General features: G+C 44.6%; 2 protein-coding genes across 2 annotated transcripts in view; one reads left to right on the top strand and one right to left on the bottom strand.

Annotated features, from left to right (window-relative positions):
* Positions 1-11,710: 11,710 nt before the first annotated feature.
* On the top strand, positions 11,711-12,666 carry LOC123452983 (non-specific lipid transfer protein GPI-anchored 19-like). The gene is made up of 3 exons (XM_045129734.1): positions 11,711-12,110; positions 12,194-12,271; positions 12,365-12,666. The coding sequence occupies exons 1-3, from the start codon at positions 11,771-11,773 to the stop codon at positions 12,520-12,522; spliced, it is 576 nt and encodes a 191-aa protein (XP_044985669.1). The 5' UTR covers positions 11,711-11,770; the 3' UTR covers positions 12,523-12,666.
* A 1,729-nt stretch (positions 12,667-14,395) lies between these two features.
* Positions 14,396-27,916, bottom strand: part of LOC123399742 — a 36,893-nt gene continuing 23,372 nt past the window's right edge. Inside the window, exons 3-5 of the mRNA XM_045094127.1 lie at positions 24,472-25,301; positions 24,224-24,375; positions 14,396-15,240 (exon numbers count right to left, since the gene is read on the bottom strand). Coding sequence (XP_044950062.1) covers positions 14,847-15,240; positions 24,224-24,375; positions 24,472-24,858 — 933 coding nt within the window. The 5' untranslated portion in view covers positions 24,859-25,301 and the 3' untranslated portion in view covers positions 14,396-14,846. The remainder of the gene's footprint in view (positions 15,241-24,223; positions 24,376-24,471; positions 25,302-27,916) is intronic.

The following is a 27,916-nucleotide window of genomic DNA, read 5'->3' as shown; positions in this document are numbered from 1 at the left end:
AGGTCGATATGAATCAGAATGGGAAACAGTGGCGGAGATAGACCCAGGCCTGGGGGGCCTGGGCCCGGGGCGTGATGATTTTTCCCTTCATTAACTGCAGCATTTTTACACTGTTTTACACTGTTGAATGTTATAGCTATGAAGCAGGCCCGGGGCTTAATGTCAGCCTGGCTCCGCCCCTGATGGGAAAGAACCTGGGATTCTATTGAGCACACCAAGCTAAATGTAGATGGTGTCTTCATGGTGGAGAATGGCCGGCCGGCGATGGGATAGTAGTGAGAGACCATGAGGGTAAAGTGATTTTGGCCGTGACAAGTGATCTTTTCGATTGTGCATGCCTTGGTGGTAGAACTTGTGGCCCTTGTGGAAGGACTATGGTTGTCCCTCCATTGGTCAAACATGTCCTTGCTAGTGAAGTCGAACTCGAACTGTGCCGAGACAATCAAGATGGTGCAATCCAAACGGTTTACAGATAGAGGTACACACATAGGGTAAATGAGATGTTGCTATTGATTCTAGAAAGGAACATAGGCTTGCTCAAATTAGTCGCCATTTAAATGCGATTAGCCACACTCTTGAAAACATGTAGCGCTCACAACTTGGTGGCTTTGAAATTTCCCTGAGAAAATTGGCAGTGTAGTTACTTCTGATTGTAATTATCCTATATATACAATAAATGAATGGAAATGAGAAACCCCAAACGTTTGGGATTTGTTCATGGCAAACAAAACGTTTTTCATGAAAATTTTGGTAACACGAGAATGGCAATTTTAGTTGACACGCACAGTAATTTTCTGGTAAAAAATACACTGAGCACATATCTTTCATGTGTACCAGCAACTTGTCATTCTCGCGTCACTTAAATTGCCAACAAAAACATTTGATTTTCCATAGTCAAAGTTGAATGTTCGAGGATGTAAATGAAAGTTTCTTTCCTACACAAGAAAACATGAGAAGGTATGGAAGACAATATATGATAGTCACGCCCGTACATGCTAGACACTGGTGAACCAGTATATTGTACAAGGGACGAGGCGTATGGAACCGGAATCTTCCTTCATTATTTCCTTCTTCTTTCTTGTTGTCCATCATGCATCTAGTCTTTAGGTCCTCTTAAGTTTTTATAGGCTCTATAGCCATTTATGCTCCTTCTTTCTAGCATACTAAGTGCAGGCTCGATAGAATTGCAGACTCCGTGTCTTGTAGCAAATGGAGGTGGTCTTATCTTTTTTTTTAACCTTTCATGCACGTCATGATTGTGTCTTAGACTTTATCTTTATGAATATTGCAGCCTTCTAGTGTGTATATGCCGAAGACTTACTTAGATGCAACTATACTGGCCATACATCTTATTATAACTCTTATTTTTTATTATTATTTGTTTTTTTAAAAGGGGTCTCCCCTACCCAGATATTTGATAAATTCCAAATGTTTGGGATTTGGTCATGATAAATCAAGTGTTTTTAAAATTTGTCATTCTTACGTCATTAAAATTATCATTGAAAATATTTGATTTGTCAAAATGAAATATTAAACGTTTGGACGTTATCAAGATCCTAAATGATAGTTTCTTTCCCGCAAAAAAAATGAGAGGCCATGGAAGACAATACATGATGGTCATGCCCGTACACTAGTGCACCAGGGCCGGTCCAAGCAAATGTTGGGCCCCGGGGCGAAGTCAAAAATAAATAAATTTTATACCCAACTTTTATATTCTTGTAAACATATTGTTTAATCAGACTAAAACCTAAACGAGTATGATGTTTTCCACTTGGTTGCCATAATTAGTCACACAGCAACATTGCTAAATATTAATTATTGTTTTATTTGTCCTACGATTGTAACGTACATTAAGAAAACAATTATACTAAATTTAAATTATTTATCCTAACAAAAATTAATTTCATGGTTTGCATAAATTATATATATAGGGAGGGGGGGTGAGTGTGCGCGTCCATGTTTATTTTAATATCGTCAAATATCATGATAAAGCTTCCTAAAGCATATTGTTTAAAAGAAGTTAACAGTGGTTTCTAGTGTATTATTGGGTAAGTATATCTATAGAAATTTATAGAGTATAAATTGAGTAGTTGCCAACTGAATCTTGCAAACTAAGTTAATTAATAAACTGACACTATGTGCGTACTAGATAGTTGATTCTGAAGTAGCATCTTTATAAGAATCACCTATGCAAAGATAAAAATAACGTTAGTTCAATTTTTATATACTGATTTTATTATTTCATATGCACTTATGTGATGTGTTTGGATTTATCTAGTGCAGATATCAGTCTTTCAAATCAAAAACTTCTGCACGAAATTGCACATATAAATCTACCTATGATGGTGTTTATTACAAAGAGTCTAACTTAATTTAATATCACCAGTGATCTATTTATACCTTATACATGCTATTTGTTTGCAGTGTGGACTTTGCTCATCCAAATTGAGAATTTTGTTTTTCCAACATATTTTATGATATTTCAACCTAATATGCAATATTATGGTTGTTAGTAGTACTAGTTGAACGCTCGTGCGTTGCCACGGGGCAACAAACTTAGAGCAACTCTGTGAGAGTCATCGCATCGGCATCTTCTATAACACGTATTGAGCGCCCTCCATAACGATTCACAAACTTTAAATGCAAAATTTACCCATTTCTTTCCGAAGGAAAATGTGTTGTGTTCTACATATAGTGTTCTCAAATCTTATACAAAATCAGATATGAACATGTGCTTATAATCCAAAACAACACTTGCGCACATTCGATTTTTGCATTTGTCCTTAGATAATAAACAATGTTTGTTCATTTGCATATACAACAGATACTTTTTGTACAACTGCGATAGAAATTCAGCCAATACCCACAAATATGTCATAGATAACATCTCCTTCTCTTGAAAACGGAAATCAAATCTGATAGGTTCATGCTAAGTCTCTAATTCCAGTAGAACAAACCATAGTCAAATATAAATGTGGCACCATATTGGACTGAGTGGTTAACTTCACTCACTATATCCTTTTCCATCCTAGAATCTCAAACTTTGGAACTCTAAATCCATTTGAGATAGCATCAACGTCTGTGAATCCTTGGGTCCTTTTCTGTATATAAGCACAACCGACAATCTTAGATGAATAACGGAAGTAGGCATACCATTCTAGAATGCTTTGAATCATTCTAGATGGCTACATGTTCATTACGTTATTATTATTTTTCAATGCCTACAACATCCAAGTCCGGTGCAACTTACTTTGCCCATTCTCGCATGGAAGTTGCCATGGAACAAGTAACAACTAGCGAGGTAGAACATCTATTCCCTCACCTCCAACAGCTAGTTGAGCAATAAAGGCAAGAAGAGCAATATATCTCCATTTTGGAGCACTTAGTCCACTTTGTCAAGCATCAATACGTTATCAAACAGTACAATGTGAATTAACCAGCATACCCACGAAGCAACAAAATCAGGAACTAAATCGACCAATCAGACATTATGGGGTGAAATCCTAATAACTGACCGGTGTGGCATGAATTGTTTGTGCGTGATAGCAGATCAAAAGATGGTGCACTCAATGATACATGCGCAAGAGATGGGAATCAACATATACTCCCTCCGTTCCTAAATATAAGACATTTTAAAGATTCCACTATAAACTATATACGGATGTATATAGACATATAATAGAGTATAGATTCACTCATTTTGCTTCGTATATGGTCTATAGTAAAATCTCTACAAGGTCTTATATTTAGAAACGGATGAAGTATAGTTTAACTTGAACAAACCTCAACCATGAGGAAATAGGAGCACAACTCCTTGCCTTGAGCGCCTGCTTGCTTTGGTTTAGCACAAATTAGCATGTTTTAGGATCAAAATATTGGGATCCTGAAACAAAAAACAAAAAATGATAGGACGAAGGAGCAAAAAAATCAGATTATGATAAGAGCTTCCTAGCAACACAATCATACCTACAAAGGGGGGGGGGTAATATTTTCTTCGACATACAAACTAAAGACATGTTTTTAAAGATAAGGCACATAGGAAACAGAATGGAGGCACAATAATATACATGCATAATTAAGGGACCTCATATTTAAAGATCAATATAACTGGAAATAAGTTGATCACAACATTAGAAATCTAGTGGTGCACTCGCGTGCAACTATAGGACGTGATAGTGCAGCAAATCATCTAGACATTTAATTAATCTGCAGTTGTAAGCATTTATATTAGTGATTATGTGCAACCAGACGATTACATATCCACAATCCACATACAGCTCGAGTATAAAAGAAAACTCACCTTAAATATGACTGAAGTGTTGGATACTTTGTTCTATGATTTGAAATCACATAAATAATAAACATTATCCTGCACAAAGTTAATTTAGAGATAACCTAACTAATCACATAAATTAATCAACGGGAACAAGAAGCATCCTGGTTAATATTTTCTATCACAGTATTCTTGTGGTATCACATTATCTGTGTGATTAGAATTTTCGTTCTGAGCACCAAACATGTAACCTATCTGACAAGGTCTTGAGGAACTGCACGAGAACTGGTCCTATTCATATTAGAAATCATCATAGTAGGATTCTATAGACGAACAACTTTAACAACTGATCATATTCGTATTCTAGGCCATTCTTTTCCTTCTATGAATCGTTTCTCTTGCCATGCGTAATAACAACTACAGTCTCCAGAAGGACGTGAACAAACATAAAATAAATTTATCATCTAGCGAACTACTTGGCAAAAAGGAAATTGACCAAATCAAATAAATGTGTTGAGTTCCAAGTTCTTATTCCAGAAGGTACATCATGAATATATTAATTTCCAAAAATAATGCCAATAGAATTGTATATGATGGATTATAGTCAACTGAACAGAAAACAAACAAGCATTAGAGGGACACCATACTAAAATCATGGGAGAAAAAAATTAGTGGGAGATAGAGCACACTAACATTATGAAAAACCGGGTACAATTCCAACGAGGTTGTTTTAGTAGAGCCCCAAATTTAAAAGAGCATGAAAGATTACTTAGTAAGCAGTATCACTTGTTGTACTTCCATATAAAAAAAACAAGTGCCTCTGAACTATTTTGAGTACAGGTATGCTAGAATATTTATGATTACCAGGTGTATTCATTTACACGTAACTCTGCCCATTATCCACGTGTTGTTTTTTTCTTTTCAATTATAATCAGTGCTATCTCCTCATCAAAGCACTTCCTTTTGGTTTTCAATTTTTCATTGGTAGCAACCAAATACAATAGTAACTATTCTAACAAACAATTGTTCTTGCATGTCATGTCGTTTTGCACTATGAGAAGAGTACATATAATGACCTTTCGACATCTTTTGGGGGAAATGGGACTTGTGTACAGAGGATGGTCACATCTACTGATGATGTGAGTGAAGCTATTCTTACAGGGTACTACAAAACTAAGAACAAATCAACTACATCACCATGGGAAAATAAAGTACACTGTGTAATTATGCATCAACAAATAAAGCAAGGCACAAACCTAAATCATGCTAGTGGTTGGATATGGATGAAGAGAAGGCCGGATCTATAATATCATGACCAAAAAATGAGGGACTCTCGCCGATGAGCTTCCAATTCCCAACGAGAAGGAACTCTACATAGGACGCCTCCCGCCTCATCTTCCTGCTCACATTTGCCTTCTTTCCAAGGCAACACCAACTAAAATCAGAAAAAAAACCTCAGTACCAAATCCTAGAGACGAATAGAGGGAGGGAGAGAGATAACACGCGAGTGAATTACCAAGTGCACTTCTTGCAATTTCTTCCTGGCGTTGGCGGCTTCTGTTGTCAACATGTCGATCTCGGTTGTCCAACGTCCGCTTGTCACCCTGCCATCGATCTTGGATTGTGCACCCGCTGTCTCTCATGGATTTGGGGTATGGAAGCAAGCACGCGGGGAAAGTCGAGGCTGGGCGAGGGACATCGACCGCGCGTGCCCATACGCGGTTGACTGGGGTGGCGGCTTACCCGACATCTGCGATGGCGCCGTGGTGCTGTGGTTGTGTTGGAATTATGCCCTAGAGGCAATAATAAATATAGTTATTATTATAATTCCTGTGTCAAGATAATCGTTTATTATCCATGCTATAATTGTATTGAATGAAGACTTAAATACATGTGTGGATACATAGACAAAACACTGTCCCTAGCAAGCCTCTAATTGGCTAGCCAGTTGATCAAAGATAGTCAGTGTCTTCTGATTATGAACAAGGTGTTGTTGCTTGATAACTGGATCACGTCATTAGGAGAATCACGTGATGGACTAGACCCAAACTAATAGACGTAGCATGTTGATCGTGTCATTTTGTTGCTACTGTTTTCTGCGTGTCAAGTATTTGTTCCTATGACCATGAGATCATATAACTCACTGACACCGGAGGAATACTTTGTGTGTATCAAACACCGCAACGTAACTGGGTGACTATAAAGATGCTCTACAGGTATCTCCGAAAGTGTTCGTTGAGTTAGTATGGATCGAGACTGGGATTTGTCACTCCGTGTGACGGAGAGGTATCTCGGGGCCCACTCGGTAATACAACATCACACACAAGCCTTGCAAGCAATGTGACTTAATGTAAGTTGCGGGATCTTGTATTACGGAACTAGTAAAGAGACTTGCCGGTAAACGAGATTGAAATAGGTATACGGATACTGACGATCGAATCTCGGGCAAGTAACATACCGAAGGACAAAGGGAATGACATACGGGATTATATGAATCCTTGGCACTGAGGTTCAAACGATAAGATCTTCATAGAATATGTAGGATCCAATATGGGCATCCAGGTCCCGCTATTGGATATTGATCGAGGAGTCTCTGGGGTCATGTCTACATAGTTCTCGAACCCGCAGGGTCTGCACACTTAAGGTTTGATGTTGTTTTATGCGTATTTGAGTTATATGGTTGGTTACCGAATGTTGTTCGGAGTTCCGGATGAGATCACGGACGTCACGAGGGTTTCCGGAATGGTCCGGAAACAAAGATTGATATATAGGATGACCTCATTTGATTACCGGAAGGTTTTCGGAGTTACCGGGAATGACGAATGGGTTCCGGGAGTTCACCCGGGGGGGGGGGGGGGCAACCCACCCCGGGGAAGCCCATAGGCTTTGGGGGTGGCGCACCAGCCCTTAGTGGGCTGGTGGGACAGCCCAAGAAGGCCCTATGCGCCATAGGAAGAAAATCAAAGAGAAAAGAAAAAAAAGAGGAGGTGGGAAAAAGGGGGAAGGACTCCTCCTTCCAAACCTAGTTGGACTCGGTTTGGAAGGGGAGGGTTGCCCCCCTTGGCTCGGCCGAAGCCCTTGAGGGTCCTTGGACCCCAAGGCAAGGCTCCCCCTCTTCCCCCTATATATACGGAGGTTTTAGGGCTGATTTGAGACGACTTTTTTCCACGGCAGCCCGACCACATACCTCCACGGTTTTTCCTCTAGATCGTGTTTCTGCGGAGCTCGGGCGGAGCCCTGCTGAGATAAGATCACCACCAACCTCCGGAGCGCCGTCACGCTGCCGGAGAACTCTTCTACCTCTCCGTCTCTCTTGCTGGATCAAGAAGGCCGAGATCATCGTCAAGCTGTACGTGTGCTGAACGCGGAGGTGCCGTCCGTTCGGCACTAGATCGTGGGACTGATCGCGGGACGGTTCGCGGGGCGGATCGAGGGACCTGAGGATGTTCCACTACATCAACCGCGTTCACTAACGCTTCTGCTGTACGGTCTACAAGGGTACGTAGATCACACATCCCCTCTCGTAGATGGACATCACCATGATAGGTCTTCGTGCGCGTAGGAAATTTTTTGTTTCCCATGCGACGTTCCCCAACAGCTTGCTGCTGTGGCAAGCCCGTGCGACGACGGTGCGGTTGGGAGACATCAGGTTGCGACATATGGAGGCGACCAAGGCGGATGGGGAAACGAAGCCTAGCACGAGGTGGGAAGTGGTAAGAGGAGGAGGTGGTGTGCAGCCTAGCTGAACGTCGGGAAAGAGAAGCCGGGTGGGCTCGAACGTCTTCACCGCGGGAGCCATTGTTGGAGGCGGGGACAAAGTGACGAAGGAAATCTTGGCCGTGTCACAGTTGCGGTGTTCAGTGGTGGCGGATAAGAGAACCATGTGGGAGGCATGGGCTGCCAGGAGGATGGAAGAGGGAGAGAAGGGAGGGGCAAAGGAGCTACGTGTAGATGGGAAGGGGAGATCGTGGGTGGGTCGCGGGCATCATGGCGATGTGACAGCGGTTGTTTCTATTTTGTTTCGCAGTTTTTTTTATCATGAGGACAAAACGATCGGGAGCGGGATGATGTATCGCTAGGATCGGTAGGTCGAACCATCACCACGACGACAGATCCTCCTTTAATATAGTATATATATATAGAGAGAGATTTCGCAGTTTTTTTTATCATGAGGACAGAACGATCGGGAGCGGGATGATGTATCGCTAGGATCGGTAGGTCAAACCATCACCACGACGACAGATCCTCCTTTAATATATACTAGCAAAAGAGCCCATGCGTTGCAACGGGAGAAAAAGAAAACACGTTCTTAACCCAATAACCATGATTCAAGACCACACCCATTAATTTAGGCTGCATAAATTTATACGTGGACGCCCGTGGGCAAACGGAATATATTTATGGGACATTTCAGTCTGAATATCCCACGAGCAGCCAGCATAATTACATACGAAGAAATAACAGAGGTAGGAGCTAGCGTGAACCAAGTGCTCGGAGTAGTGTTTTGCCCCGACCTCCTTCCTCGTGCTCTCCGTCTGTCTCTCCAAAGCTTGCTCTTTTTCTCTTCCTGTGTTGGCCCCTCGCTTGTCCCTCTCCCTCCTCCTTTCTAGTTTGCACCAGGCGCATACATGTAAAAATGCTGGTATGACTTTCCACATATAAAACAAACTGTTTTTTGTGAGATGGATGAGAGGGTAGGGGACAAACAGATGGGGTCCCCAAACTGTACTCCCAAATTTTCCATTAGTGGTATGTTAAATATGGTAATCAAGTGTGTGTTTAGCTCATAAACGAATGGTGGAATCATGCCATTTCCATGTCCTTGTCTGTTTTTTTTTCTTGGTGGCTTTGTTTATCCCATTTTCTCCAATCAAACAGTGCAAAAAAGATTGCAATGTTCAAGCACACCTGCCTCATGGGAACATGAGATCCAAACATTTTCCCCCTCTTTTAGGAGCACCTTGAAGCCTCAGAGAAAGCCATTTAAATACAGAAACAGGTACAATTCATGTGCTCTTCTTAACCAGCAAGGCTCATGGCAGTGCTAGAGTGATTATTCTTTCTTATGGGACTCATCACCGCATTATCTTTTTTACATCGTTCGGCATGCAGACTTTGCAGCTTTATGATTTGTGAGCGTTAACAATCTCACTTTCGCTAATCATTTTTTTTGGGGGGTGTGAATAGGGAAGCATGATTGGTTGAATGAGTGTTCAATAAATTCACCCAAAAGGGCCGGTAAAAAGCCTGCATGAAACTTATTGGCACCTGCGGTTTCTATTTTTGATGTACACTGTTGGGTCAAGGAGTAGGGGCTGCAGCCATGCCAGTTGCCAACAGCTGCTTTTTACAGGCAAAGCAAAGGGTGGGGGTGGCTTCGCACTGCCATGGTCTTCATCTTAGTGTTATCTCTGGTAGTTTGTCGATTTGGATCCTTGTTATGCCCTGATTTGTGCTTAATCTTTATTTATTCCTTTTCTGTTTTCTTCACCGGCAACCGGCTCCTCAGTGCAGGATCGATTTGGATTCCTCTCCTAGGACACATTGGGGATAAGGTTTCAGGTAGACGATTGAGGATTAAAAAGTTGATAACAACATACAGAGATACGCACAACTATGTTTTACACGACGTACAGTGGTATTAGCAATGTGGCACTTTCTTGCTGTTGTAAACTTCTGTTCTCATTGTAACAATCAAGTTACATATGTATTACCATGCTGCAGCTCTTGTGGTACCTGATGTTCCTCTGGAAGAGACAGATATTTTGAGAAGCGAGGCTGCCAAGAACAACCTTGAGCTAGTAGGCTCTCTTTGGCATTATCATCTATCATGTATCCTACCTTTATAACTGTTTCTTTTTTCCATTTTTTGTGTCTAAATCAAATACGGTTGAATATTCTCATTAACTCCCTATCTTTGAAGAAAGACCCTGTTTGATATTTCTTATTAATCGCTGATGCAAAATGATGAGTTATGTTTATTAGCTCATTGTTTTGCTGTAATTTTAAACCTCGTAATACTTAGCATCACGCGCTGATTAACCTGGAATTTTGAAGATGCCTCTTTTGTTTGTTCAGCTGTTTACATCAATTTTGTTATGTCTTACAAGTTATTTCAATATTGAAGATGCCTCTTTTGTTTGTTCAGCTGTTTACATCAATTTTGTTATGTCTTACAAGTTATTTCAATATTGAAGATGCCTCTTTTGTTAATATTGAAGATGCCTCTTTTGTTATGCCTGCAGGTGTTACTAACAAGACCAACTACACCAACAAAAAGAATGGGGAGAATTACAAAGGCTTCAGAAGGATTTGTTTATCTTGTAAGTGTCCAGAACTGCAAATTATTGGTGTTCCCTTAAACTTTGTTATGATATAACACATTCTCTCCTTCGCTAATAAGAAAGTTCTCATAATGGCCAACGTAGTGTATTTCAGAACTTAACAAGAGTACAGTACAGTAGTTTGTCATTTTAAATATTGTTGAGAGAATTTATCATCTGAAGTTGACTTCATAAACTTAAAGAAAGGCACATGCTTTTGTCCTGTCATGCTTTTTCTCTTCAACTGAGGCTCGCTCGGCATGCTTTTGTGCTGACATGTATCATGGTGCTAGCTGTGCTAATTGCTAAACTAAAGAATATAATGAAATATACACTGCTGTTTACAAAGACTGAGATGCCTTGGTTATAGCACGGGGATAGCATCACACGCTCCATCACCGCCGCTCGAAGGCTGCACCGCATGGGAGGGCGCGTGCAGGTTCCCCGGTGCGGTGTGCCGGGGCGGGCGGTTCACGTCGCTCTCGCTCGCCGCCGTCACGCTCAATGACGACTTCCGCGCCGTTGCCAACACCCTGCTGCAGCTCAGCTTCGTCGAGCGGCTCAGCCTCCGCGTGGCCAACGTCAGCGGCACGCTCGCGGCCTCAGGTACGGCGGCAGGCTCGAGGAGCTCGACCTCTCCGGGAATGCTGCGCTGCGCGGCTCCCTCGCTGATGTGGCCGCGCTCGCCGGCGAGCTCAGGACGCTGAATCCGGTGATGAACCTTATCTTAAGAGAAGGATCTCAGGTGGAATACTCCAAAACGCGAGGTTCTTTTTATAAGAACGAAACGTTTTCCTGATTAGTCACTTAAAGAGGGACGGCGGGTTAATTACATGAAAGACAGGGGCCTTTTCGTAAAAATGCCACGACGGACGATCAGCCCTCATTCTCTCGGGGCCCGAGGCAGTTGCCCTGTTTGCCCGGCCTATGGGCCGGCCCTGTAGTGCGCCACAATACGTAGAAGGGGCGAGGCGTACTGGAACGGGAGTGTACTTAACTTGTCTGTTCCTTGCACGACGCAATGTCAATCTCCGTTCAAACACAAACCCTACGTTGACCTCTACCTCTACGCGCCATATATAAATAGACGAGCTGCCGGCCCTCCCATGCACACGCACGCCTCATCAACCCACAAACGATCGATCAACACGCCGATCAATCTCGCAGCTGCATCATGGCGTCTAGTACCAGGCTTGCTCCCCTCGTCCTCTTGATCGCCGTCCTCGCCGCGGCGGCGCTCGCCCCCTCGGCGTCGGCGGCCGGGACGGAGAACTGCCGGGACACGCTGGGCGGCCTGCTGGCGTGCCACGCGTTCATGTACGAGGGCGCGCCGGCGGCCTCGCCCGCGTGCTGCGACGCCTACAGCGCCGCCTTCAACGCCGACCCCTTCTGCCTCTGCTACATCGCCAACGGCGTCTACGGCCGCTCCACCGGCTACGACGTCAACGTCACCCACGCCCTCGAGATCCCCACCAGCTGCGGCCAGGTCCAGCCGCCCATCCAGCTCTGCGACAGTAAGTAGCCACCATACCAAGCCTCGCATGCATGATCGATCGAACTCTGATCCGATCGGCTGATTGAGCAACGAATTTTGCAGTGCAAGGAGTGGTGCTTCCTCCCTACGAGCCGGAGTCTGAACCCATGGCCTCGTCGCCGGCGGCGCAGCCACCTTCAGGTATACTGGTTGTTCTACACTTTGCAGTAGATCGCTAGGCGAAACTTTCGGTCGATGTCTGATCAGAGCTTTGGTTTCACTATATTAATGCAGCAGGTTCGGTAGATCCACCACGGTCGTCTCCTGCGGCGCCGTCGTCGACTTTCCCGCCACCACCACCAACAACAACCTCCGGCAGTGCTCGATCGTCGGCACAGATGGCCCTCGTGCTCTTCACCGTTGCTGCCGGCATGATGGCGGCTGTGGCCTGAAGATGGGAATTGGAGCCATGATAAGCTAGGATATCAGGACTTGCAAAATAGCTAGGAGTATTAGCTGCAGATTGAAATTTACATATATGTTGTTCGCAACATGTAATTATGTAATAGACTAAATATATAGGATATTTTTCCTTTAGTAAATCAAATAGGAAGGAGTTAGATGAGACTTTGTTAATTATCATCTACACCCTCTATAAACTTTTATAAGATGTTTTAGATCACTAACCTAAAATGTCTTATAAAAGTTTACAGAGGAATACATGAGAATTAGAAAATCCGTTATTTTATTAGCGAAATTCAAGAACAAATCGGCTATTTCAGTGTTTCTTATATGTATGACTATGACATACACAATCTGCCTATATCAAGCGCATGCATTAAATCCAACAAGAGGTTTTAAAAAGGTTACTTTGCCCATGTACTCCCTTTGTCCCATACAATTGTTTTTGCATTTATGGAACGGTGGGAGTACATAATAACAACAATGTAATCTGAAGGTGTGAATAAAACATAGTCAAGGTACTTTGCCCATAGAGAAAGATGTAACAACATCCGGGTGCGTAGTCATCCTTTATGAACAGTAAAATAAAAGGTTTTAAAAAATCTGAAACTTTACAACATATAAGATGATCAAACTTTCTAGGTTCTGACAAGTTTTCATGCCAAAATATCATGTAGAGAAAGGTGTACAAAGAAGTTTCAGATTTTAGTGCTAAAAGTGGTCAAAATTTGAAGTACTAAAATAATTTTTTTTTCCTGTGTAGAGCTCCTCGGATGTTTTTTTGGCATGAAAACTTGCAAGCACCTAGAAAGTTTGATCATCTTTGATCTTACAAAGTTTCAGATTTTTTTGATATTTTTTCTATTTGTTTTGGTTTTACCTTTCATAGAGGGTGTCTAGGCACCCAAGTGCTGAAAATCCACTCTCTTTGCTCATATTAGTGAGATTCCCCACTCCCAGAATTTGTCTTGGAAGGATTGGTTCCTACGGTACTCACCACTGCCACTCTCCTAGGAAAGCAATGCTTCTTCTTTAGCAAAAGTAGTCTACAAACACCTACACTACCTCTCTGAGATGACTCAATGCTCGGTGGGTAATGGCTGCGCCACCTTCTTTTGGTCAGACATATGGATCCTCCCAAAACCCTAGCCAATATCGAGCTTGCATTGCGCAATAGACTAACCAATGCCGTGGCTGGTGATAACCATTGCGTAATATAGACTAACCAATGCATTGTGCATACGATGATGAAGACCACCTTCACCTTCCCATTCGCTACCCTGCTGCTACCAACATCTGGGGAAGAGTACATCAAACCGATTTCCACGCCATTCGAGCAGATTCTTAGCTCCCCTATCCTTTTCTTTTTGCAGGTTAACTTACCCTATCCCAGATGGCGTATCAACGGTATCTCACTCACCTACGGAGCATCAGTTCAGTTACTGTATTTTGTGCACTTCTGCTCTATGATGATTAGGATCCAATCGAACTAAAATTTTCTTCGCAGCAAATACATCAAGCACAAGATCACCACAAGTCCAGAACCACACTAAGTATCAAGTGCATCGACTCCACCAGCTCAACCACAGTAAGTCTCAAATGAATTGACTCCAGTAAGTCTCAAGTGCAAACCTTCCTCCATAGAAGATTCACAAATGACAATGCAAACATGATGCTCATGCTTGGATTCAATCCTATGTTCCTGATCCGTAACCCCGAACAAGAAACGACCATCAACTAAACCAGAAAGACACCGAAAAGCAACCAGGGAATTAATCATAAGCCTGGCTATACATAAGAGTAGTTTCTGAATTGCTGCTCTGAATCGAGGCAAGCAGAGCCAAGAAACAGGCCTCTGTAGCCATCTGGGCCAGCTTTTCATTTTCAGAGGGTAGTAATCTCATTGCCGGACACTATCTAGGGATACTACTAACTCTATTTAGCCACTATATATGTTTGGGCTCAAATAAAAGCCTAGAACTCTGCCGGAGAAGGAAGAAACAAGACCGAGAGGTTTGATACTGTAGGGCTAACAGACTGGACAGACTGAACAAAGCACAAGAGAGACGTTTTTCAGACCATGGTTCTGCACAACATTTTTACAAAGGACAATCCATCTAAAAATTATACTATAACTGTTCATTCCATAATCACGATAGCATGACACCTACTCCATCTGTTCCTAAATATAAGTCTTTTTAGATATTTCAATAGGAGACTACATACTAAACAAAATGAGTAAATATACACTCTAAAATATGTCTATATATATCCGTATGTAGTTTCATAGTGGAATCTTTAAAAAGACTTATATTTAGCAACGGAGGAAGTTATAGTCAACATCATGGCATCGCTTGCAAGGCTTCAGGACATTTAACTTGACTGTGGAGGGAACTTTTCCCTCGATGTAAGTCCGTATAGCCTCGAGCGTTTTAGGGGCTTCCACAAGAGTGTCCTTGCTCACATAGCATTTGCCAATTTTTCTGTCGGAACAATTTGACGAACCATGAGTTATGTCCAGTGTGAGGCACTCAAGTGATGGTGTATGCTCCAGAATATGACATGTGAGCTGAACCAAGAGCTTTGTGGAGCTGAAACTAGTGATCCTCACATGCCTCAGATTGTCATAGCAGTGTCCTGGAATTCGCCCCAAATGTGAGGGAACTTCAAAGATCGAATCACCGGGCACCCGTCGTCTCGATGGTGCACTACCAGAATAAAGCCAGTTGCCGACGGCCTAATCTATGCCGACGGCCCCCGTAGGCATATGTGACCCTATGCCGACGGCCTGCGACAACCGTCGGCGTCCAAAACACCGTCGGTGTACCTCCACCTACGCCGACGGCCACCATCGGCGTATAAAGGCCGTCGGCATAGATCTCTTTATGCCGGCGGTGGCCGTAGGCATAGCAGACCCGTCGGTGTATCCACGGGCCCGACTACTCGACGGCCAACGACCGTTTGACGTCGTGAAAGATATGCCGACGGCCCTAACGGACACCGTCGGCATAGCTCTGATGCTCCACGTCATCGATCCGCGGTTCATACCACGTCATCAATCCAAGGAAGCAACAGGCCTCGGGCATACCAATTTTGACTACGTCGACGGTTTAAACGTCGGCATACCTATATATATTTTTATTTCGATATGCCGACGGTATAACTATCGGCATACCTATATATATATTTTTTATTTTGGTATGCCGACGGTGTAACCGTCGGCGTAGGTCCTTTTTTTAAATCTTTTCCCTATATTTCTTTATTTTGATTAACCATCGCGTACGTTCAGTTTTTAAAAAAACTTGTCCCTATGTCCAGGTTATATATAGTCCATGCTATGAAAACCCGATCAAAACCCGTCCCGCGGAAGTGAAAGGGTTAGATCCGGCGGTCGACTATATAAGGATTAGACGAGACGGGGTACATGGGGAGGGGGGGTAGCAATGCCGCCAGGTTTTGCGGTGGGCCCTCCTACGCTCGTGGAAGTGTGGTCGCAGACGCAAGCACCTGAAACTCGGCTCCGGGGTGTGCCCCCCTCACGGGCGTCGCTCCCGCCGTGTCACGGAGGGAGGAAACGGCCACGCGGGCCAACATGGAGGGAATCTTGGGTGGGTTGGGCGGGGACCGTGTTCGGGGGTGTAGCTATGGGCTGGGCTATGGCAAACCGATGAAAAGATCCACCGGTCAAACCCCGTCCGATGAAAGTCAAAGGGCTAGATCCGATGGTCGACTATGTCAGGGTTAGACGGGACGGGGTACATGGGGGGGTAGCAATGCCACCAGGTGTTGCAGTGGGCCCCTCCTACACTTGTGGAAGTGTGGTCGCAGGCGCAAGCACCCGACACTCGGCTCCGGGGTGTGCCCCCCTCACGGGCGTCGCTGCCGCCGTGTCACGGAGGGAGGAAACGGTCACGTCGGGCCGACATGGAGGGAATCTTGTGGTGGGTTGGGCGGGGACCGTGTTCGGGGGTGTAGCTATGGGCTGGGCTATGGCAAACCGGTGAAAAGATCCATCGGTCAAACCCCGTCCGGCGAAAGTCAAAGGGCTAGATCCGACGGTCGACTTTGTCAGGGTTAGACGGGACGGGTACATGGGGGGGGGGTAGCAATGCCGCCAGGTGTAGAGGTGGGCCCTCCTAGGCTTGTTGATGCGTGGTCGCAAGGGCAAGCACCCGACACTCGACTCCGGGGTGTGCCGCCTCCCGGGCATCGCTGCCGCTGTGTCACGGAGGGAGGGAACGACCACGTCGGGCCGACATGGAGGGAATCTTGGGGTGGGTTGGGCGGGGACCGTGTTCGGGGTGTAGCTATGGGCTGTGCATGGCAAACCGGTGAAAATTTCCACCGGTCAAACCCCGTTCGGCGGAAGTCAAAGGGCTAGATCCGGCGGTTGACTGTGTCAGGGTCAGATAGGACGTGGTACATGAGGGGTAGCAATGCCGCCAAGTGTTGCGGTGGGCGCCCTCCTATACTTGTGAAAGCGTGGTCGCACGCGCAAGCACCCGACAGTAAAGGATGACAGATAATTTAATGAATCCATATTTTTGTTGTGTGGCTCGTGATACAGTAAAGGATGACAGATAATAAGTGGATGTACAACGGTTTTATCCGTCGGAATCAAGTGACAACAGAGTGGGTCGAGAAAACCGATGTGTTCTTGAAGGAGATATTTTGTTGTCCAATGATAGTTAACCCAGAATGCCCCTGTGCAAAATGTGAAAGACGTCACCGTAGAGATAAGGGAGAAATGATGGTGCACCTTCGCACGTTTGGATATATGGAAGACTTTAATATGCCCATAAACTTTGCCGAGCGGGACCGTGGTAGAGAGGAGGTGATGCGACAACGCATCGGTGGTTACGAGGATGATGGGGTTAGAGACATGCTAGATGATGTATTTGCTGCCGAGACGACACATACAACACCTTCAGAGAATGAACCAGAGGAGCCAGAGGCAATTGCAAAGGCCTTCTTGGAGGTCTTGGCCTCATCAAAGAAACATCTTTATGCGGGTGCCAAAATTTCTCAGTTGGATGCCATCTCACAACTGATGGCAGTCAAGGCTGAGTACGGCTGTACCCAAGCTTGCTTTGAAGCATTTCTGGGAGTATGGGCTAACAGCCTTCCTGAGGGTCATGAACTGCCGAAAAGCATGTATGCTACGAAGAAAATCATGAACGCACTGTCTATGAAATATGAGAAAATAGATGCTTGTCCGAAGAATTGCCTTTTGTTTAGGCACGAGTATGCGGATGACAAGTACTGTAGGGAGTGTGGTTCCTCTCGGTACCTTGAGGTGGTCGATGAGCACGGTGACAAGAAGCAACTAGACATCCCACTGAAGATTCTTCGGTATCTCCATTTCATAGAAAGACTGCAGCGCCTTTTCATTACGGAGGAGTCTGCCAAAATGACGAAGTGGCACAAAGGGGAAAGGGACGATAAAAGAAACATCATACATCCATCGCAAGCTGAAGCATGGAAGTCATTCGATAAAGAATATCCCCAGGAAGCAGCCGAGGCCGGGAATGTCAGGCTTGCGATAATAGGTGACGGGTTGAATCCCTATGGTATGTCATCCAACCCATACAGTTGCTGGCCCGTGTTTGTTATTCCGCTCAATCTCCCTCCCGGTGTCATAATGCAACGCAAGACCATGTTCTTGTCGCTGATCATTCCGGGGCCTGACTACCCGGGAAAGAATTTGGGAGTGTTTATGCAGCCGCTGGTGGATGATTTGCTCCATTGTTGTTACTTCCCAAGGTTGACATATGACCGACATCTGCAGAAAAACTTCTTAATGAAAGCTTGGTTGATGTATTGCATGCATGACTTTCCCGGTTATCACCTATTTTGCGGATGGTGTACAAGTGGGAAGATGCCATGCCCAGTGTGCATGCAGGCTCTACTTTTTATTTGGCTGCAGAAGGGTGGCAAGTATGCAGCCTTTGACATGCATCGACAGTTCCTCCCTCCAGACCATCCAGACAGGGAAGACAAGAAGAACTTCACGAAAGGCCGGGTTGTCCATGAAGTAAACGAGATTCCAACATTTTCTGGGGCAGATGTTCTTGCTCAGCTAAAAGCTCTCAAGCCTAAAGGCGAAGGCAAAGGCAAAGGCAAAGGCAAAGGAAAAGGAAAAGGAAAAGGGGAAAGTGAAGGAGAAGGCCTAGATAAATGCAAAGGCAAAGGAAAAGGCAAAGCGAAACGCTTTGAGGGATATGGTGAGACGCACAACTGGACTCACATTACCCCGTTCACGAAGCTTCCCTATTTCAAGGACCTCAAACTTCCTTATAACATTGATGTGATGCACACCGAAAAGAATGTTGCAGAATCCCTTTTTTCCACGATCCTCAACATTCCTGATAAGACAAAGGATAACGTTAAAGCTAGAGCCGATCAACAAAAAATTTGTGATAGACCACGTCTAAACATGCGACCTCCAACAGACGGTCGAACAAATTGGTTCAAACCAGATGCTGACTTCGTCCTTAAACCGCCAGAAAAGAAGGAAGCACTTATGTGGCTCAAACACATTGTGAAGTTCACTGATGGTTATGCGTCAAATATTAGTAAGGGAGTCAATCTTTCAACGGGCAAAGTGACCGGGCTCAAGAGTCATGACTATCATGTATGGATTGAGCGGATAATGTCGGTGATGGTTCGTGGCTATGTCCGTGAGCGTGTCTGGCTAGTGCTTGCAGAGCTAAGCCATTTCTTTCGCACGATATGTGCTAAAGAAGTATGTCCTGAGGTGATTGAACAATTGCATAAGAAGGCACCAGACTTGATATGCAAGCTAGAGAAGATCTTTCCGCCAGGCTTCTTTACTCCGATGACACATCTCATTTTGCACCTTGCGAAGGAGGTATTGTTGGGGGGGGGGCCTGTGCAGAATCGTTAGCAGTACGGCCCTGAGAGACAGAACAAGCATCTTAGAAAGAAATGTGGAAACAAAGCTAAGATTGAAGCTTCCATAGCTGAGGCAGTTATCCTAGAGGAGGTGTCAGACCTTAGGACATCATACTACCCCGACCACATTCCCACTCTGCATAATAAGGTGTCTCGATACAATATAGAAGAGCCCAAGTATAAACCCAAGCTCGATCTATTCAACGGGCAATGTGGCAGGGCTGGGGGTTCGAAACCTTATAACTTGCCAGAACAAGAGTGGGAGGACATCATGTTCTATGTCTTGCACAACATCACGGAAGTCGAGGAAGAGTGGATGAGGTAATACCGCTACACCATTCCTTTATGAAATTCTTCGAGGATGAGTCCTGTTCTAACATCGATTATCTTCTTTCAGTCAATTCCTACATGAGGAGTGGACGGGAATGATTCCTCCTACTAAAGCAGAGGCACTTACTCTTTTACGGAACGGTGCCTCTGGCACGAAAAATTTTGTTGCTTGGTTCATGGATAAAGTATTTTTTTCACATTCCCCTAGTTCAACTTAATTCCTAGTTCAACATTTATGACTTATTGGAACTAATGCACCCATCAATTTCAATTACACTTGTAGGGCAAAGATCCGAACACCTCTATGGATGATGAATTGAGATGGGTTTCCATGGGTTTTAACGCTCATGTCATGAAATGTGAAAAGTATGATGTGAATGGTTATCGCTTCCATACAGAGGATCACCAGAATAGCCGGCCTGATCCCAAAACTATAAACACAGGAGTGTACACCCCAGGAGAAAATGAAGTTCAGTACTACGGAAGGGTAGGAAAAATATACGAGCTGTCATTCGATCTTGGTGGCGAGGACCTAAATCTAGTTGTGTTCAAATGTCGATGGTTTGACCCATATGAGGGGTTGAGACATACGCCTTCCCTTGGTTTGGTCGAAGTAAAACCATCCACCGTTTATGCAGGAGCCGATCTTTTTATTGCGGCTACCCAAGCCACACAAGTTTATTATCTGCCCTACCCATGCCAGAAAGAGTACCTAAAGGGTTGGGAAGTTGTGTTCAAGGTGGCGCCACATGGTAAGCTACCGGACCCGGACGATGACGACTAATTCTACATTAACCCCATGACATACGAGGGAGTGTTCTATCAAGAGCAACTTGATGATGTTGATGTGGTTCGATACAATGATGCTGATGTTGATGTGGATCCAAATGATGACGATGCACGAGATGATGGCGAGACCATTGTGAACAACCAAGACATATTAATGCTAGAGAAATTAAATGAATACGCTGAAGACGAGGAAGAGCCTGCACCTACGTCAGACAATGAAGATGATATGCGTGATAGTGACGATGAGACCGGTCGAGGAAACGGTTACAACAGTGATGATTCGTATGGGTTTTAACACATGTATGTTCCATGTCTTATTTGTATGTTTTATTAATATGTATTTTTATATGGTTTATTAATATGTCTTTTTTATATGTTTTATTAATATGTCTTTTTTATATGGTTTATTAATATGTATTTTCTATTATTACACTAACTTTTTATTCTCTTTTAATGCAGGTTCGCTAAGTATGGGAAAAGGCAAGGCCGATGGTACTGGTTTGCTAAAAAAAACTCATCGCGAAGGTTAGTCGGAGTGGTCGACCCCGTAATGTCCCCTCCCGACTACTTGACGATGAGTTCTCACAGGGAGGTCGAGGGAGAGGTGCCCGAGGAGGACGTGGTGGGGGGGAGAGGCCCAGGGGGACGGTCTCGGGGCCAGAAACTGCGCTCTGTGACCGACATAGGTGGGTCGTCTTCGCGACCCTTCGCTAGTGAGGTAACCTCTGAGGAGGAGGAGGTTAGGGAGGAGGAGGAGGAGGAGCAGGAGGTTAGGGGGGAGGGGGAGGAGGAGGAGGAGGAGGAGGAGGAGGACCGGGAGGTTAGGGAGGAGGATGAGGATGGTGGCGAGGAGGAGGATGGTGGCGAGGAAGGGGGTGCTGGTGGGGTGGGGGTGGCAAGCAGAAGGGTTGGCTGCGTGGTGGTGCACGACTCCCAAATCCTCCTGCTAGCGAGGAGATGAAGTGGCTCATTAAGCCCAAGGGGAAATAGTAAGTGGCCCTTAATAATATTTTTAACACATAACATCATTTTTATTGTACACATGCTAATATTTTCATTCTTTTGCAGTAGCTGGAAATATCCTGAAGGTGGTCGTATTCCAAACAGCATCCTCACTATCCTGTTGAAGAAGTTTTGGCCGGGGATCTTTGCTCCGGACCGAAAGAAGGAGGAGCACAAGATTTTGGCCACGTGCTGGGAGCACTACAAAGCGGCCTACCACCCAACCCATAAGACGACCGCTAAGGCCGTGATATCAAGGTTTTGGGTAAGTTCTCTTGTGAAGCACAATTCTTGAGTTACTTTCATAGTTTAGCATCACATCGTTTAACTCATGGCTTGTTCCATTCTGGTTTCATGAATAACTGTAGAAATTCTATAGAGTTCTCGAGGAGCACAAGGCCGAGGCCGATGAGGTCTTGCTGCGGGCTGCGAGGAAGCAGGCCCGTCAGTGGCGTCATGAGGTTCGCTTTCTGGCCGTCTCGCAATATTATCACGTGGCATGTAGCGAGAAGGTGACCAAGGATGACGTGAAGAAGCGTGACCTTACCTTGACTAAGGAGCAATACATGTCGGTAAGTATAACAGACTTTTCATTACGACGTTTGTGGTAAATTTCATTGTTTCGTGGTCACATGCCATTATGCTTCTTATGTAGGTGCGTCCTAATTGGTGCTATGGAAGTGATGGATTGGAGGGATTGGTGGATTTGTGGGTCGGCGAGGACGCAAAGTTTGCTGCCATGAGCATGATAAACAAGGCTAATCGCGGAACCGACGGAACACACCGTCAGGGAAACCGAAACCACTGGCGCCACAAGAAACTTCAGGTATATCTATGTACATGAAACATTCTTAATCTTCTCTTTACCGTATTATTATGTATCACTAACCTCTGTTTGGTGTTGCAGGAGGAGAAACTGAAGCGGTCGCTCTCAGACATCGAGTCGTGGACGCTTGCCCGTGTGCGGCCTAATCGCAAGGCCGACGAGAGTGAGTACTACGGCCATACTGGGGAGAACCTGATGGCATACACTCAGGAGTTTCAGAAGCGGAATCCTGAGACATCAGACCCCATGTCTGAGGATACCGACGAGAGGGCCGCCATCGGCATAGGGCCGAGGAGTCATGGTCGGCATAAGATTCTGGATTCTGTGATCACCCCTTCTGTCTCCTACAGGCAGATCCGCGCTACCGACCCGAGGACGAGCAATCGCCCGTGCCCCCGCTCCAGCACGTCCTCTGCGCTGTCCCTGCTAGCCCAGTAGAACTCTGTAAGTATTTTCCCTCTTATCTTCTTTCATTCAACCTTTATTTTCCGCATTCCTATGTTTTATGAGTACCATCATGTCATATTTTTAGGCCTACATGAACTTCATACGTGGGCAACAGTTCGATTGGAACGAGAGAGTTGCAGCAGTCACTGAGCACAACAGACGCACAACAGAGCTTCTGGTTGCTTCTATGTTCAAGAGGGGAGGTTCCTACACTGCCACCAGCACCACCATCTCCTGGACCTCAACCAGTGCCGCCTACATTCGAACAATTCTTGGCAGAATACTATGGCACTCCGGTTAGTACATCACCAAACTATTCAACCACAACTTAGCATTTATTCAATACAATAATATATTGCTTTCCCATCTCTTTTCAAAAATGCAGGGAACTGATGGATCATTCGCCGGTGGTGGTCCTACTGATGGTTCCGCTCACGAGCCACAAAGCCCAATCACTCCTATCTCGCAAGGAGGTGGCTGTGGTGGTAGCGTTAGCGGTGGTCTATGTTGAACTATGCTAGTGGTGGTGTCCGCCTTTATATTTTGTTGAACTTGTTATTATGTAGTTGTCCTGAACTTGTCATTATGTTGTTGCGTTGAACTTGGCGGTAGCGATGCCCTATGTTGAACTATATTATGTGTTCTATATGTTGAACTAAATGTTATGCTGAACTATATCCTGTGTTTTATATGTTGTATATCCTGTCTATTTAAATGGAAATGCAAAAAAAAAATTAAATTTTTTTTTGTAACTACGCCGACAGTTAGGCCGTCGGCATAGATGGACACGTGGCACCATCTGGTAGCTCCTGGCGCAGCACTACGCCGACGGTTAGGCGGTCGGCATAGATGGACACGTGGCACCATCTGAGAGCTCCTGGCGCAGCAGTACGCCGACGACTTGGCCGTCGGCAATGATGGACACATGGCACCATCTGGCAGCTCCTGGCGCAGCACTAGGCCGTCGGCATAGATGGAGGTATGCCGACGGCCTAACCGTCGGCGTAGCACCGCGCCAGGAGCTGCCAGGTGGTGCCACGTGCTGCCATAGTATTGGTGCTGGCCTAACGACGTCGCCGTTAACGACCGTCAAGTGAAAAAACTATGCCGACGGTGTATCTAAGCCGAGGGTTGTACGGCCACCGTCGGCATAGTCATATACGCCGACGGCCTTTCTATGCCGACGGCCTCCACTGGATACGCCGACGTCTGAGTTGCCGACGGAGGTATGCCGACGGCCTGTGGGCCTACGCCGACGGGGTTAGGCCGTCGGCAACTAGCCTTATTCTGGTAGTGGTGCCTGTAGATGAAAAGCCAACATACTTGAATTGATAGCTAATGATAGTCACTAATAAATATTGCAGCAAGGACAGTTACTTACATGTAGGTGGAAGGTCTCCAAGCAAGGACAAGCGTCAAGGAAAGAAATGAACAAGAGAATATCACAGGCCGGAGGAAAGGTCCATCTCGGTATCTTAATATTCAAATATTTGAGGTGGACGAATTTGCTTGGCAGCATTGGCGGACTATCCATCTTGCATAGAAATGTCAAGATTATTAGCCCCCATTGCCCTATAATAATAGTTACCAGCCATATGCATATTACACCTAAAAGTTTTAGAGTATATACCTCATCAAGCACCGAATATATAGTAAGAGTTTCAAGGTTTGGTATAGTTGATGGGAGCATGACCCGTGCATAACGGAGAACACATGAATGTGATATGGTTATCTTCTTCAGTTGCAATGATTCTCCGAGTAATAGTTGTACTTGTTGATCACCATTAAAGTGAAAACTGGAGATATTTGGAGCTTTGCTTTCGATCACTTGCAGTATGTCACATTTGGACACCTTCAGGCACATGAGATGCTGCAGGCAAGGTATCTTCAATGAAATTATCTCGCTGCAGCAGCTGAGATCCAATTGCTCCAAACTAAAAGAACTGGAAAGAAGGAATCCCAACTCATCTCCGGTGATATGCACAAAACTCAGAGACAGATTCGTCAGGCTTCTCATGCAACCGCCTACAGTAGGGTGGAAGGCACAACCTACGAATTTTAGATCACGAATGGAGTTTCGACATCCATCAGATAAAAGTGAGAACGGGATTTCGCATTTAGGCTCTTTGTAAAATGGAACGCTCTCTGAAGACAACAGTACGAGGGAGAGTCCTTCTATTCCCGGTGCAATGGCAGTCTGGAGCCAACTATCGAGAAAAGCATTGGTATCGCCATCATAAGGACCATAGAATACAAGGTGGAGTGTCTTCACACCGACGCCCCCGAGTGGCTTCTCAGAATACGGCCAACTTTGCTGTTGTAATCATTGTAGCCCATTGTTTCCGTACAAAAACTGAGGTTGGGACGGTACTTCCATGAACTTCGAAACGCGCGAGAAACACATGCAGAACGCGCAGCATCTTTCATTGGCAGAAAGGAGCATATATGAAGCCAGATATCCTGCATGCACAAGTAGAGAAGTTCAAGATTTGAATTGCAGAGGCAAAAAATATTAGAGCTCTTTTATGGTACCCTGGGTGAAATATGAGCCGTCAATGCGTAATTAAAGAACGGTAACAATTGAGTTGTACTGTCCAGCTCGAGGGTGACAGTAGACCATGCACCGCGCAGGTGGAGTCCTCCAGTATAAACGTGCTAAGGGCATTTTGGGAAAAAAACATCACAGTCGTGTGGGAAGGAGAAAAAAAAGAGCCCGCCCGCAACGGTCAGTCAAACTAGCCCATCGCATCTCACCCCATCCGGCCCTCCCAGTTCATTCCCCATCGCGGTCAGTACGGTTCCGGCCGTCGCCGGCGTGCGTCGCCCTCCCTCCGCCGCACAGAGAGAGCCTGCTCCCGCTCCTCCTCCTCGTCGATGCGCTGTGGGGAGCGGCGCCGTCCGCGGACACCGCGGAGTTGTGCAAGGCGTGGCTGCTGCAGTCCATCCCCACCGACATGCCCCACCTCCGCCGCCTCCCGGGGGTCCTCTCCACAGGTACCGACCGGCTCCCCCTCTCCACCTCCCCACAATCAGCGAGAATGTTCTTGCCGTGGATCCATTCTGTTTGGTTCCTGGGGAGTACCAAAGTAGTTAGATTGGCGAATTCGGAGCATGGGTTAATTCTCATTTTGCTAGGCTCTGTTAATTGAGTACTGAGTAGTGAGGTTTGTTCTCTATAATAGTGTTTCAGCATAGCCATGTGCCACTTAAATGCCAGTAATGTCTTTGCTTCTTGCAGCAATGGAGATAGTATTACTTGCATATTGAAGAATATTGTTGCTGCAAATCAAATCATTAAAGAGGCCCTTAATAAAGGTGAATCACCCGTGAATTGCTTTGTAAGATAACTCAGAGCTCTTCATTTGTTTTTCTGAACATTCTCTTATGAGCAATTTCATGAAGTGCAGTTCAGGATATAATGATTTAACAAGGTATGAGTTAAAAATAGATAAATTGTGGCAACAAATTGTATATTTTGAAGTAATAAGTTCGACTTATGACTTCCTATTGTTCTTCCTGTATTGGCTGGTGGCTTGTGCATTATCAATATCACGATTCTAAGGGTTCTGTAGTTATGATATTCAATTGATAAGTTATTCTACACAGTCTTAATTAGATTATATAAACTCAGAAGTAATTTGATGTTGTATTTATGCAGCACAATTTGCATTGTGATCATTTTCAATCTGGTAGTACTTATATTCGATTAATCAAAGTGGCATTTCTGTTGAGATACTCGAGCAAATTGCTGTTTTGATGGCTCGAGTCTTGACTTATCCAGAACGAGTTTCATATTATAACATAGAGAAGCTGCGTCAATGTATACGAAATGGACCAAATAAACATCGAGGGGCAAATTTTATAATACAACCTGATGGAACAAAGCTGCAAGTTGTATTTGTTTTTTTTTCTCGCAAAAAAATATATTTGTTTTTTTAAATTCTGATTCTTTTCAACAAGCAGTTTTCATATTTTGCCCTGGACTACATTTAGGCACTTGAAGTACGCTGATGGAACGATCGCCGCACGGGATTTGAATTATGGTTGTATAGTCGGAAGGCATTTAGAAGATGGAGACATTGTCCTCTTCAGCAGACAACCAAGCTTGCATAGAATGTCAATTATGTCACACAGGGTACAAATTGCTCCATACCATACCATTACTTGCTAAACTAAATAATTTGTCTAACCTTTCATTACTTTTGTATTTAAATACAGGCAAGGATAATGCCCTGGAGAACATTAAGATTTAATGAGTCTGATTGTAACCCTTATAATGCTGATTTTGATGGAGATGAGATGAATTTGCACGTCCCACAGACAGAGGAAGCTCGTACTGAAGCATTTATGCTTATGGGGGTAGTACTTGCTAACTCTTCTCTGCTACAGTTTAACATTTTTGTTATGCTTTTTGATGCACAAAACTAGTTTGGTAACAAATATTTATTTTTGCTGGTTCAGAATAATCTATGTACCCCTAAGAATGGGGAAATACTGGTTGCTTCCACGCAAGACTTTTTGACCTCGTCTTTTCTAGTCACAAGGAAAGATACCTTCTATGACAGGTCTTATTTTACTCTCTTGTGTTCTATGCTTGAACCAATTTGGTACATGTATGGATGTTCAGGTTATTCGTAACTCGCTGAAGTCTTTACCCACTCACGCACACAAAGATGGTTATATATTAAATTTTGCATTAAACAGAGAAAATTGTTTGGCATACAGAACCCGTAATAATATGTGGTCAACAATAGCTTGCAAAATTAAGTAAGAAGCTTGCAATAGTTCAAAGTTAAATTTAGGCCATCTCCAAAGTAAGCTGCAATCCGAAAGTTGATGGTTGGAAGTGGCAACTGAAAATTTCCCCTAGAAGCATATATTTTCATCGTATAACGAGAATTGTAAGAAACACAAGCATAAACACTATCTATATGCGTCCATGCAATTACACTGGAGGATTGTTACTGACATGAATTTTATTTCTAGATTAACATGAAGGATTAACGCTGGTGTCTACTGCTCGGCCTTGGAACCGACGTCTACTGCTCGTCCACTACGTAGGTTGGTCGTTTTTG

This window comes from Hordeum vulgare, chromosome 5H, assembly GCF_904849725.1.
Source record: "Hordeum vulgare subsp. vulgare chromosome 5H, MorexV3_pseudomolecules_assembly, whole genome shotgun sequence".
Lineage (NCBI taxonomy): Eukaryota > Viridiplantae > Streptophyta > Magnoliopsida > Poales > Poaceae > Hordeum > Hordeum vulgare.
The sequence above is the reverse complement of the archived record's forward strand: the minus strand, read 5'-3'. Positions and strand labels throughout refer to the sequence as shown.